Raw genomic sequence first — 15,099 nt, 5'->3', positions numbered from 1 at the left:
TTGAGGTTTAAATAGGACAATATTACACGTTTCCAGGATAATAAATTAGAATAAGAGGTGCTATTAAATAGCCTTCACGATCGCCAGATTTGTCACCTCTAGACTTTTTTTGTTGATTCAGTTTGTTACAGTTCCAGTAATAGTATATTCAAACGGAGAATTTTGCAAATCCGACTGCTTTTGGGAAAGGAAATAAAACTGAAGATAACTTGAGATTTATTATACTCAGATATAAGATTATTTATAATTTATAGGTAAATTTTCTTCATTAACAACAAAATTATAATATAAAGCCAAAACCGCTGCTCCAAGCGCAGTAGTATGATCATTGCAGCCATCTTCAAAATAAGTTAAGTCCCTTCTAAGTCTAGACTTTTTCTTATCTGTTAAGTCGTCGCTAAAGCATCCACTGGGACGTTGAGATTTCAGTACATAAAAAAGCCAGTTGCTTTGAATGAACTCTTGAAAACCTTCGTAGCCGCAAAGTAACACTAGATACAGAAAAAAATCCAGAATGCTTATCAAGAGCGTTTAGCAGTTACATACCTTGTTCCAAAAATAAATCGAAATATTCATGAATTTTATCATAATTTTTTAGAGCAACAATTTCAGACATTATGCTTGAGCAAATTTGAGTAACTTGTTTATCGTAAAATGCTTCATTAATTATACATCCTCTAGCTTTAGCAACTTCTAGTAACAGTAACCTAAAAATAAAGAGAGCAATATCTATTGATTTATTTAATTAATTAAGAAATTACATGTCATATAAGTTAGTGTTCTAAAAATGGTATATATGGAGCCGCCAGCATAGTGAATTGACGATATATGAGTAGTAGTAAGAATAGACGTCATTTAATTATAATAGATTTAAAAAATATATATATCTCAGTCATCGAAGTATCGTTTTATTAAAGAAAAAGACCACTTATGGCTACTAGAAATATATATTTTCACCGTATTTATTTACTGCTATTTATGTCCGATTTAATTATCGCGCCATTATTACGAACCTCACTGAACGGCTGACTACCAGCGGCAATGCGGTTCCTTATATACTCGGCTGACCATGATTCGGGAAGATTCGCTGACCTTCTACGCATCTCCAGAGACGTCGTGCGGTGTGCCACTTATGTCATTTCACATACCATTGAAATATTTGAATTACAATTTCTGACCCTTTAGATATAATACAGGGTTGCCCAGTTTTAAGGTAGAGGAAGGGAATTAGAAACCTATTTTTAATTTGAGCAGAAAATAGTTACCAGGACTAACAAGATGTATTGAAATTGGGTTTCTTACTGCATTGTAACTCTAGTTTATTTTGTTCTAATATTTTAAAGTGATGGAGGAGAATATTTGAAAAGAAAACTAATGCTTAATAGGAGGACACTTGACAACAAACCTCAGCCTAAGGCTTTCACGCATACCCAGAATCTCCAACTTACACAAAAAGTTGACTCACTCAAAGACCTTTGAAAAATCATTATATACAATAATATAATCAATATATTAACGCAAACTATGCTCTCCAACTCTTAAATAGGAGACTTAGTACAAACTTAGTCTGTATAGATGTCAACCGACTAAGAAATTTATCTGAGAAATCCATATTATTAATAACAAAGTTAAGACCTTTGTAACATAACAGCCATGCCTACCTAAGAAAAAAAAACCAGTTTATCAGGACTTAGTCTTTTGTCGACATTACCAAACATACCTTCAATTCCTGGTTTTCAGTCTTTGAATATTTCTTCAAAGGCGTACAAAATTAATTAAATTATGCAGTATAAAAGACACGACTATACAGGTTGGGGTATCGATCATCAAATTTATTTCGTGCGCTATGCTACGTCGTTGTTTTTCAGTACGATGTTAGTAAGCATCTAACTTTGATGGTAAGAAATTTTGTATAATACGCAAAAATTCAGGTATTTCTAAAACATTTTCCTGAGGCAGGCTTTACATACATCAGTGTGCAACCAACAGAGATTTTTATTTTCATTTAATTTTTCTATCGCGGAAGGAGTATAAACAACTATAATAAGTTGAGAAGAAAATAATTTCGTCTTAAAATTCAACAGTATGGCGAGTAGTTGTTCTGTAAAAAATAAAAACCGCAACAATCAGACCTAAGGTGACCGCTCATCGACGTTATAGGAAGCGCTAATGCGTAATCTTTAAAACCCCAGCCTGTAGATGTTTATCATATTGTCATTGGATCACGTTTATTCTGATCAGATTTGTTAACCAAATTTGTGTTTAGTTATAGTTTAAAACGTCCCATGTTGCCGTTATTTATTTGCAAGATATAAGACTAATAAAGTAAGCCGAGTAGAGTCAATAAATAATATTAGAGCTTGTTAATATAAATTCCAAAGAATACAAAAATACATTATCAAATAATTTTGTATGCAAAAAAGATCATTCATACTTGTGAGTTAAATAGTATCCATGCCCCTCTCCATTTCTAAAAAACGTGTTCCAACAGGCTATGCTAACTATGCAAGGTACTTTATGACGCTGATAATTTCTTGTAGAGTTAATAATTTCATGCAAACAAACATCCGAATTGTGAATTTTCTGATTTCCTAGTTTGTGGTACAGTTCGAAAATGACATTTTCCGAATGTATCCATTGTGGCAGAAGCTCATGTTTGTGGTAGTCAATGGGTTTGTTCCAGATATTGGTGTCAACGAGGTTTTTAAATTCTACAAATGGGCCAAATTAAAAGCGATATGTTTTTTTAAGACCAAAAATTCTTACTCCAATTATTTCCATTTCTTCTACTGTTTTCAAAGATAAGGCTACTTTCTTTAATAATATTCTTGCATTTTTCTAAAATTCGTAAAGAGCTATTATCCATAACGTGGGTTCCATTCTTATAGCTTGTTTTGATCAGAGCTAAAACATATTTGATAATTTAATTATTATATATCTTATAACTTTTTCAAAAAGAACATACAGTATATTAAGTCCTACCTTTCACAAGGGCAACTCCAAATGCACAATCTACATTACTCCTATAAGTATTAGTCCGAATATAATCGAGAGTCTCCTCCAATCCATTTCTAATAAAAGTAATCGCTCTGAACTCGATTTTTTCCGATTTGCCACCAAAAATCAAAATTAAACACAGACCAACCGAAAACAACAACACAAATCGCGGCATTTAGGGCCGTTTGAGAACAAAAGAAGACAAAATCGTCTCTTGAAGTGTCTTATATATTTCCAGAGGGTGAAGCCAAAGTAATATATTGCTATTAGATTCTCCAGAGGCGCGCAATTTGTTGTTTGGGTGTACCTTTTTGGGTTTGTTTTGCTAGGGTATCATAAATAGGAGTTAAGGTAAGAAAAAATTACCTAATTAAATAGAACAATAGTAAATTATTTAACGGCAGATAAAAAAAAGCAGTTAGTCTATTCTAGTTCAAAGATCCAGTCACTTTTTTTTTTGAATTTTGTATGTCTTATAATTGCTCTTTCAAAATGACTAATATTGGATTTATTGTATTGGGTTAAAGTCTGGCCTTCGTGTGGGCCTTGGTCTTCGACTTTCCACCTCCTCCATCCACGATCTCGACGGTATAGCGAAATGCGCAGAAGCCCCTTATTGCAATCCTATTTCTTTCAATCTGAATTTTATGAAAGAAGAACCCGTTCTGGATTTGGATGGTTGTTGATCAGTTAATCATAAATTTAAAAGGATCAAACACTAATGGAAGTGACACGGATAGTGTGGATTTTTCGGAATACAGTAGTTCCCAGCCTGAAGATGAACCTTAAAAATTGATCAAATTAAAATATGCCTCATAAGGTGTTCATTTGTGGATAAAGCTTTTCACTAAAACATTTAGCACCCAAAGAGTAACTAAATAGTTATTCCAGTTCTTTATCATGTATATTTATCTGATCAGTGCAAACAAACCTAAATGTCAGTAATAGTTGTCGTAATGTTTAGAGACAGGAGATTAGAATCACATCATAGCTTAAGCCTACTCAAAATATCCGCTACAGTTATCATTAATGACTTTATGAATCCATAAAATGGTGTTGTCATCTGCAAGAATTGTGATGCGACCTCATATATCAAGAGATGCAAGGTAAAGAGTATAGAGAATACGAAGAAACAAAATAGAGTCAAGCACGGAAGCCTGGGAAACATCTCTGAAACAATAGCAATTGAGCTTACCTAGTAATACTCTGTAATTCACGCAATCAAATGCCTTGGAGGAATCAGAACATCGCTGCGGGTGCGTCATCAATATTCAAGCCTAAATAGAGGTCCAGCAAGACAAATATTGCATAATTCTTGCTTAAACCCCCCTGAAAGTCAAACTGACATTTGCTTAAAATGCTGTGCTTAGTAAGGAAGGTCATCATTGCTTAACCAACATTTCTATGATGTTAGATAAGAATTTAGAACTTTCCATAGCGTTTTTTTTACTTTAGAAGAAAAAAATGAGCTTGGACTGGTGTACTAACGCCGAGGCGAGTATATAACGTATATGCTGTTCTCTGAATGCGTTTTCACTCTAAGTTTTAGGCCGATAACGATATCATCAAGTCTCCGGTAAATTTTATAAATGTTTTAAATATTCCAAAACTCGTCAGGAGATATTTCCACCTTTTTTAAGCATTTCTGTATGCATAATCATCGATTCTCCAACCTGTATATTAATAGTGGTTCCTAAACTTTTTAAATGCTGGGCTTCATAAAGCATTTTTCTGATGATTTTCCTTATATATCTACCGACTTTCTTCTAGTGTGGCTTCACTTGGATTAGTGTTCATGTGCCTGGTCATTCCACTATAATATATGTGCATAATGAAGCATTTATACCATAATGAACACTTATTGGGAATTGAGATGATCGACTATTCTAGCACTGAGACTCTTCAGAAGATACTTCCACCATTTAAGCAACTCTCTATGCATAATGATTGATTCCTCAACCTGTATATCAATAGCGGTTTTTTTTTGCTTTTTAAATACTGGGCTTCGTAAAGCATTTCGCTAATGATTTTCTTCATATTCCCAGTTTGTTCCTTCTAGTCTTCACTCGGATGTGTTCGTGTGTCTGGCCACTCCACTATAATATTACGTACATATTAAACCATTTTTACCATAGTGCCTTTAAGCATTGTAGAAAATAAATTGACACTTATGGAGAATTCTAGCACTAAGACTCTTCTTCTTTTATTTCTACCTTTTAAGCACCTCTTTATACATCATGATCGATTCCCCAACCTGTATATCAATAAGCTTTTTAAATGATGGGCTTCATAAATTATTGTGCTATTGATTTTCTTCATATACTCACTTTTTTCTCTCTAGTGAGGCTTCACTAGGGTTACTGTTCATGTGCCTGGTCACTCCTTTACAATATATGTACATATTGAAGCATTATAAATTATAACAACTTTTATTGGGAATAGATGATTAATTATTCTAGCACTGAGACTCTTCAGGTGCTATTTCTACCTGTTAAGCACCTCTCTATGCATAATGATCGATTCCCCAACTTGTATATCAATAGCGGTTTCCAAAACTTTTTAAATGGTTCTTATTGCAAGAATTATGCCTATAACTCTTTTTTATTAAGAAAATTCAGATAGCAAGTCTAATAATAGACTCAAAATATGCTTTATAATTTTTTAACAAACATTGGAAGATTTATTGCTTTGTCGCGTACTATGTCTAGGGTTAAAGACTCTATTTAGATCTTTTATATCAAAATGCAACCAATACAATTGTTTACTACCTCTTTAATTTTTGGTTCGGTTAAAATTGTTAAATTTTGTTCATTATTTTAATTGGGCACCAATTGCCTGTTGACAAAAAAAACTTATTTCGCTTTCCCTTCTCTTAAACTACGCTTATGGATAAGAGGCATATGAATCTCATTTTTACACAAAATATATGTGTCTGTTCAATTATAAAAGAAAAGAAACGTTAACTCGCAAAAGATATATTCTTTGTGTAATATCTGTTCAAGCAATTAATTAACGTTCTTTTTGTTCATCAAAGGAACAGAATCCCAGCAATCACATAACTTGACCTTTCTTTTCTTTTTCAAGTTCTAAGTTAAAAGGAAAAATACCTATTTATCATCATTCGCGTTTTGCTTCAAGCGGTTCATATAATATATATGTTATTGTACGGAAAAATTGATAAATTTAAATAAACAAATACAAATAAAAAAAGGTACTTTACAGTCATCAAACTCACCTACTGATTAAGTACATTTGATATCAGGCATGTTAAGTTGATTATCATAATTGGTAAAACTTAAAAAAAAAATAAACTTAAATTAAATTGTACCTAGCATGGGCTCCACTGTGCCTTAACTTTTCCATTAAAACTATTTAAAATTCATTCAAGCGACTTAGACCGTTCACGACGATTGTCAGACAAATACCACCAATATATTTGTATTAAGAAGTAATAAAAATATATAGGACGAATTTGACAGCCAGAGTAGAAAAGGGAAATTAAATGAGCTTAGACTATACCAAGGATTTATTAAATCAAAATTGGACAAGGAACAATAAAAAAATATTTAAACTTGTTCATTGGCAATGTATTTACTTATGTTTAATTAATTATAAATAAATGAATCATGTTACAAGCTCACACATAAATTGACTACGCTGTGAATTTTAAAGTAGTCCAGAAAATATTTACACTCGAATGTCGTTTACTATCTGGGAAATGAGATGTTCCTTCATGATCTTAGGGATGATTTCTATTGCAAATTTTGCCACCCACTTTTCATCTGTATTTAATATGAATACGAACCAGTTAATCTTTGCAAATATTGACTTACGATCAGGCAACTCTGTTGGAATCACACTGACAGTACAAACTGCTTCAGTGCCAAAATTCAAACACTAATAAAATATTTAATAAGTTTGTGAATAAGATGCAATTCTTGTGGCTGTTTCTTAGGCAGGGTTTCGTTGAACTCAGTTAAAGAATTCATATTGAAGTCACCACATACCGTTAGTTTTGATTCAATAGAAAATGAAAACGTGAAACATAGGGAAACAAAATGAATCAAGAGCTCTTTATTAGGATTCAGCAAAATTCAACCCAAAGTAGCAAAGAATAATTTATTATACTCTAAAAATCCAAGATACATATATACCGGTACTGGATGAAGCCAAGAATTTAAGATAGCCGTTGATAGCAGCTTAAGCTTTTTAGACCCATTTTTATATGGGTCTAAAAGGTCTGCTTAAGCTAAATCTTTACATTCCAGCCAAAACTAAATACTTCTCATGTAAGACATTAAAATTATCCCTGTTCGACTATTGCTCTGTAGTTTACAATGATGCAATTACTGGTGCAATCTCCAACTCTTTCAAAAATTGAAAAATTCACTCCTATTTAAATATGGAAAATCATTTATATCGCTTCATTTATCTCATAATCAAAACTGGGTATCCACCGTACCTAAGAGAACTATTCAATATTTGTGATCACTTCCACAATACTAGATTGTACTTTCAATTTTGTGAGGTGTAGAAGAGGTTTCTTTCAGAAGTTCTAATCACTACATAATACATGATGTATATTTATAGTTCCTTGATATCTTGCAACAGGTAAACTAGCAAATCGATTCATACGTATGCTCTGATCTGACTTTTCAAAACTCTCCCTAGTACCTTTGAAATAGTAAGGAGAATGCTGATTGGCCCGAGTTTAGATAGTTCACTTGGTGAAACAACTTTAGGTATAGGAATAAGGTACGAGGGCGGGTCAATAAGTCCGTGACTTTTTGGATAAAAGACAGGTTTTTAAATAAAAAGTTATTTTATTTTTCAACGTAGTCTCCTTTGAGTTCTATACACTTAGTCCAACGTTTCTCTAATTTTTTTGTCCCTTCGGAAAAATATGATTTGTCGAGGTCATCAAAATAGGCATTTGTTTGAGAGATGATTTCGTCGTTGGAGTCAAATCTCTTTCCGCTGAGCCATTTCTTTAAGTTTGGGAATAGGAAATAGTCACTGGGGTCTAAATCTGGAGATTAGGGCGGATGAGGAAGTAATTTGTAACCTAATTCATGGATTTTTGCCATGGAAACTGCACATGTGTGGACCCTTGCATTGTCCTGGTGGAAAAGAACTTTTTTTTTGGCGAAATGTGGTCTTTTTTCTTTCAGTTCCTCATAGAATCTATCCAATAAGTTGGTATAATATTCTCCATTGATTGTTTTCCCCTTTTGAAGATAGTCAATGCGGATTATACCGCGTGCATCCCAAAAAACGGTCACCATGACTTTATTGGCTGACACCTTTGCCTTCTTGGGTGCCGATTCACCCCGAGAAATCCACTGTTTTGACTGCTGTTTGGTCTCCCGCGTGTTGTGGTGGATCCACGTTTCGTCCACGGTGACGAAACGACGCAAAAATTCGTCCATATTGCGGTTGAATAACGCCAAACACTCCTGGGAAATTGTCACACGGTTGCGTTTGTGGTCGATTGTGAGCAAACGCGGCACCCATCTTGCGGAAAGCTTTCTCATACCCAAATGATCATTCAACATTGAAACTACTGAACCATGTGAGATGCCTATGGCTTCCACAATCTCTCTCACTTTCAATCTCCGATCGGCTAAAACCATATCGTGAATTTTATCGATTGTTTTGGATGTAGAGACCTCGACTGGGCGTCCAGAACGTTCGGCATCTTCCGTGCTTGTACGGCCACATCGAAATTCAGTAAACCACTTCTTTACCATGGAAATGGATGGTGCAGAGTCCCCATAATATTTATCAAACTTAGCCTTGGTTTGAGTGATGGTTTTTTTCCATAAAAAATAATGCTTAATGAGCACACGAAATTCACTTTTTTCCATTTTCTTCTCAAAACGAGTGGTAGTCTGCTATCAACAGCTGTCAAACACAAACTAAATGACGCAACTTGTTCAAATTTTGACAGGCGTCAACTGACAGGAGCAGAGTTGCCATTTCCATTAAAGGGCAGGAAGTTCAAAAAGTCACGAACTTATTGACCCGCCTTCGTATGAAGATTGCCACGAATCTGAGAAAGCTGATGCCTCGATGCAGCAGTTAACGAGATACATTAAAAAAGGGCTCGCCAATGCTATTTATACCAAAGATTTCTCATAAATTGACTTAATCTTAAATAAAGCTGACTTCATTTCCCCTGGCAGCCAACTGAAATTTGTTTCAGTTCAGATCAGATAATTAAATAAACAATTTATTATTGCATCTACCTATTTCCAAGGTACAAGATGCATGGAAGGTCCGCAAATCTTCCGGAATTATGGTCAGCCGAGTATATAAGGAGCCGCGTCGCCGCTGATAGTGGATACTTCAGTGCAGTGAAGTTCTTAATATTGGCGCGATAGTAAATAAATACTTTTTATGATAATAAAAAAACTCCAAAAGTGGTACTTATTAGAAAATTATTGTGAAATATATTATGTAGTTATTTTCCATTGCAAAATCATACAATTTTGATAATGATAAATAATGGCATTATTTATTTTACTCGTTTAATCGCATAAAAGTTTTGACGCCAATAATATTTTTATTTAATAATTTATCATTTCCACATTCAACAAGTGCTCAGATCTCCTTGTCGGCAAAATAGTAAAAAAAAACATATTTAATGTTTTTTTTTACGCTTAATTGGGATAAAAAGTTAAATAAGATTTTTATATTTTTTATATCAATTATAATTTACATTATTCGACAGGAAGTGTATAAAGGAGAGGAAAAGCTAGTTCATACAACTTTAAAGGATAAACACAACATTCAATTAGAGTTAAATTTTTAAACAAATTTATAGCACCAATCAGTTTTATTACACTAAACCGCCAAAAAGCCGCCATCGACCGGCAAACATGTTCCAGTGGTCATAGAAGACATATCGCTTAGCAAAAATATAATGGAGTTGATTACTTCATCCACTTCTCCGAACCTACAAGAAAACCTTTTAATATTTCAAAATTCTCTGACTCATTAAAAAAAAAATATACTCTTGACTTTCGATGATCATCTAAAACCTGACTATTGTAAATCAAGTATCTACTCTACTTATTTACAATCACGATGTTTATTCATTAATTTTTCTTAAATGAAGTGATTACTTTTAATTCCTAGATAATTATTGTCAGCGGCTATAAGGTACTTTATATCAATCAGACTACAAACTAAGACTATTTGATATAGAGTTTTGTAATAGTATGAGAAATTTTTAAATTCTGCTCATTAGCTTTGGGTAAAGTTTTATGAAATTTCGAAAAAAAGATAAATATATTTTCCTAACTTCTTACCTTCTTAACGGTATTCTTTCCAAAAACGGATTAGCAACTTCCGGCTTGGACCAGCCAAGTCTTCCCATATCAGTCATGATAACGGTAGGATTCACGCAATTAATCCTAATTCCTTTAGGCCCATATTCTAAGGCAGTAGCTCGTGTAAAGGCGTCTACTGCTCCTTTTGATGCACAATATACAGAGTGATCGTTTAAACCTGCCAGGGACGCTTGAGAGGAGACGTTGACGATCGATCCGGGAACTTGTCTATCAATCATGTTTTTGATTGCATACTTTGTGATGTTGATCACTGATTTTATATTGATGGCAAATACTCTGAAAAAACGACTAAAGTTAGTTATTGTCCCATCACTTTAACATTGAAATTGTTTTTCAAGATACTCAAATCCTACTGTGCCTTAACTAAATAAAACCCCAATTCAGCTCAACTGCTAAGAAGAGGAATTTCTTTAAAATCAATAGTATTATTTCACGTAGGTGATAGAAATTAGGTTTTTCTTCCAGGCAGTTGAAGACTCTTGAGTGTCCAACGTAATCAAATCCAACTGCCTAAGGAAAGGCTATAAGAAATAACTCATTTCGACTGCACTTTGAATTCTAAATATTGAGATTCACCATCTATGAATTTCCTTGTAACAAAGTTATATCCAATCATGAAAATTGGAAACGCATAACAGCCATAAATATAATACGCAAGTCTTACTGGGTGTCTTAAGTCAATGAAACCCCAATTCTACTCAGCTGTCTGAAAGCTGCAAAATAATGTGTTTAAAAAAAATACAACTGGTTAAGATTCTCGATTCAACCCAGCAAAACTGCCTGGCAGATACTATTGCGATGAAGTTCATAGAAACTATGTGAATCTCTTTGTGTAGATGATGAAAGTATTATTGTTTTTCTTCTAGGTACTTGAACAAACTTGTATACCTCAACCCAATTAAATATATAATAACACAATATACTGAATGACTTCAGCAAGGAAGGAAACGAGGATCCATCTAACTTCAGACCAATTCAGTCGGAGTCCAGTGTATCAATTAACCTCTCAGTTTACTTTCTGAGTAGTTCTTACTTAGTCCTTCTGTAACGCCAAATTATGGCTTTAGAACTACGAACTTCCTGAGCTCCTTTCATCCATCCTCTTCTTTATTTCCCTAGATGCCTCAATCGCCTGTTACCGAAGCTATAGTTTGTTTCTTTCACCGAGCTACTATTTCTATAGCATTTATACAGTTTTTAATTTATGCTAATTTGAAATTGAATTGGACTTGACGTTCCTCAGGTAATTGAACCGTTGTCAACATTGATCTCACTTCCATTGTTGTTTGAACATTCTTTATGCATTTGCTTAAACAATACTTCAGAGAAAGCTATTGATATTTCATTTGGCTTTAAACTTTTTAGTCCTATGAGTGCTGCTTTTTTTTGGAAAAGGAAAATTACGGTGGATTTACCGACTAGCATTCTTCCTCGTACCATTTATTAAATACGTGCACTGCATCTTATGCTCTGTCGTGATGCGTGTACGTTTGATACTATTAACAGGTCATTTCCGCAGCTAATGTAGGAAACTCTTTTAGTTTGCTTCTAAACTAAAACGTGATTTACGAAGACTCCCCAGTACAGCCGCTCTTATTTCCGCTATACCTTCACATAAGCTAGTCTTGCAAAATCTAGTGGCTGGAATTTGCTTTTGATTACAAATTCTATCAGAACTTGTTGTATCGATATTGGAAACGCCGAGGACGACACAATTGACACACCGCACGACATCTCTAGTGACGCGTGGAAGGTTAGCGAATCTTCCGGAATCATGATCAGCCGAGTATATAAGGAGCCTCGTCGCCGCTTAGAGTCAGTTGTTTAAATAACAGATTAATTATCTGATGGATTGTATATAGGAAACCTCTGAATAGGACAATATGACACCATGGTAAGGTGAGTTAATACCGAATAACTGAAATTAAAAAAAAAATTGCAAGGTCACTTTCCTTTAGTGGAAACATCAATGCAGTTTCCGGAGAACCACCCTCCCCTATAAGTCTGTCATTACATACATGTGTTTAAAAGTATTTTACTGAAAAGCAATTCTTAGTACATGCCTATCAAAATCTTCTTCTTTGACCTCTGTCAAAGGTCCTAAAATGGCCAGTCCGGCATTGTTTACAACCAAGTCCAAATCACCTACTCGTTTAAGAACTTCTTCGGTTTTCTTCCAATCTGACAGATCTGCAGCAAATATTTCAATGGATGGAACTTCTTTTTGTAGAGATTCTGAAAACATCAATACTCAATAGTTAAATGACTTGTTATAGAAATATGCCAATTAGTGAACTAGAATTTTTATTAATAATTAGTAAATTAAATAATTTTTTATACACACCTAGAGCTTCTTTGTTTCTCGCTATAGCTACCACTTTAGCTCCACAGGCCGCTAGTTTTTTAACCAAATCACGACCAATACCTAAAAAAAAATAAAATTAGCTTACAACTTATTTTTTTTGGAATTTCAGTCCGAATAATTATAAGTTTTGAAATACTGGTAATTAAGATTGCTAACTTGCTATCCCACCTCTTAAATATCTTTCGTCATCTTTAGTTTAATCTGAGTCCAATAAATCAACTTTTTCTGAAGGCTTACTTATTACATAATAGTGAGAAGTTTGGTTAAAAGTCCGGAATATATATTTAAATGGAAAATATAATGCACATGTTGCGTCTAAATAAAATCTCCTGTTAAAGCCATTCAATGCACAAAACAAGAATAACCTTTTTACTCCAGAACTCCAGTGGCATTTTGGCTCTGACAACTTTTGATGAGGCTACAGAAATCCAACAGGATCCTTATGTATAGTTCGGGTTAATGTCAGTACCTTCAATGGATGGACATAATTCATTCAATGATCAATTTTTGGTGGGAGCGAAGTCATGTTATCCATGACCACGAATTTAAGCTTCAGTAAGAATTTTCTCCGAGAAATTTCGATATTTTGCAAGAAACTCGCAAACTCGAAACCAAGGTGACGTTTCAGCTCATGTATGCCTTTTATATGAGGTTCAGTTAGAATTTTCCTTAAGCAGTTTCAATATTGTGTAAGAAAGTTCTTCATTTAATTCAGAGAAGGTTGAGTCCAACGTCCAGTCTTCTAGCTCTTTAGACCTAGTACAAGACGTAAAATTAACATAACGTATTGCCATTTCCACGTTCTTTGGCCCTTATGTGGTTGGTCCTTATATGAACTTCTGGTTCATGTCAGTAGATCAAAATTTATTTATGTTTTAGAGCTTGCTGAAGGACATGAAATCCATGAGACAAGGACACTTAACCTTAAAATTTAATTTTTCTTACAAATGATTTGGGCCTTTCCATAAAACCGAAGGTTCTCAGACATTCAGAATCTTCTTCAAAAAAATCTTCATTTCATGTAAACTATTTCATATAGAACCTGCATAAACCGAAGGAAATACTGTTTATTTTTTAAAATGTGCTCAACTTTATCATTATTATAATCTGTCAATTCTCATTTTGTCTATAATGTTTTAATTATTCTTTTATTCATTGTAAATTTTGGAAGCTTTTAAGTTTTTATTGGGTAACTCTCGCCTTATAATTCAAAGATATATACGTTATTTAGTGTCCTGCGGATGACCATAAAATTTGTCGAAACGTCGATATAAACACTAGATATATCTCAGTGCTTTAATTCTATGGTCCCTAACCAACCAAAAAAAAATGTTACAAATACTTGGGTCACTAACATACTTTTGGAAATTAAATTCAATGTTTAGAAATTCAAGTTAAATCAGAAGAAGTGAAATGTTTTAGTACGGTTTTTTTAATTGTGATTTATAGTGTTTCTGAATTATGGCATTTTAGATTTGTTGCATAGAGTTAAGAAACTGTGTAAAAAATTTTGATTCTTACAAAATCAAGTTTATATATTATCATTATAACACAGTCTCTCTTTGCTTACTTCATAAAATTATTACGATGCAATACATGTACATAATAAATTTTACCTTGACTAGCTCCAGTTACCAAAGTTCGTTTACCCATAAAGTTGATCTCCATTTTTCCCTTTTAAAATTGAAATAAACCTTAAAAAAATGAGACGAGTAAAACTAATTTAATGTTTAACGAAACCGAACTAACTGGCGACTATATATGAAGCAATATTAGACCTATAACATTTATCACTGCTAAGGTTAATGAAATTCAAGGTTAGGTTTTTGAACGCGATAGCAGATGGTCAACCTATAGCCGCCTTATTTAAAATTTAGTTTTGTCTCTCTTAGTTTTAAACAATAAACTATAGTTTAACGTCAAGCGAAGTCTGATAATAAAAAGATTTCGTTGTTTTTTAGCGAGGGTTTATCTGCCGAGATTCTTGTTTAACCAGATTAAGATTAGAGGAATTATTTATTATCTAATAGGTTAATAAAAGTGGTGTTATTTGTTAGGGTGATAAAGATAATATTAATAATTTACATGTTAATCATGTTGATTATAACAGAAAAAAATTGTTCTATTATTCGAAGGGAAAAGAAGGAACATTTGATTTAGGCGTATTTTTAAAAAGCATTTTTATTTAAATTTATTTAATTAATATCAAGCAAAGTAATTATTATTTTAACTCTACAATTATTTTGCACGTTTAAATCTCTTTATTTGTACTCTCAGTTAACATAGATGCTTGGAACACATGGTATTTGATTAAATAAATATTAGACAAAACAGCATACACTTTGAAACTTAGATATCAATTGTCATTTGTGCTGTATTTAT

The 15,099-nt window shown here is 33.3% G+C and overlaps 2 protein-coding genes across 2 annotated transcripts; both read right to left on the bottom strand.

Moving 5' to 3' along the window:
* Positions 1–204: 204 nt before the first annotated feature.
* Positions 205–3,618, bottom strand: LOC126737643 (UPF0764 protein C16orf89 homolog). The gene is made up of 5 exons (XM_050442622.1): positions 2,983–3,618; positions 2,767–2,904; positions 2,435–2,711; positions 547–707; positions 205–491 (listed from the first exon to the last, which is right to left on the bottom strand). The coding sequence occupies exons 1-5, from the start codon at positions 3,170–3,172 to the stop codon at positions 238–240; spliced, it is 1,020 nt and encodes a 339-aa protein (XP_050298579.1). The 5' UTR covers positions 3,173–3,618; the 3' UTR covers positions 205–237.
* A 6,063-nt stretch (positions 3,619–9,681) lies between these two features.
* Positions 9,682–14,619, bottom strand: LOC126737260 (L-xylulose reductase-like). Its single transcript, XM_050442067.1, has 5 exons — positions 14,334–14,619; positions 12,697–12,777; positions 12,416–12,587; positions 10,311–10,628; positions 9,682–9,955 (listed from the first exon to the last, which is right to left on the bottom strand). Exons 1-5 carry the CDS (start codon positions 14,383–14,385, stop codon positions 9,844–9,846), a joined length of 735 nt encoding a protein of 244 aa, XP_050298024.1. The 5' UTR covers positions 14,386–14,619; the 3' UTR covers positions 9,682–9,843.
* Between the last annotated feature and the right edge of the window lie 480 nt (positions 14,620–15,099).

Source organism: Anthonomus grandis, chromosome 6, assembly GCF_022605725.1.
Source record: "Anthonomus grandis grandis chromosome 6, icAntGran1.3, whole genome shotgun sequence".
In the NCBI taxonomy this organism is placed as follows: Eukaryota; Metazoa; Arthropoda; class Insecta; order Coleoptera; family Curculionidae; genus Anthonomus; species Anthonomus grandis.
Note: the sequence above shows the minus strand (reverse complement) of the source record. Positions and strands in the feature narration are given on the sequence as shown.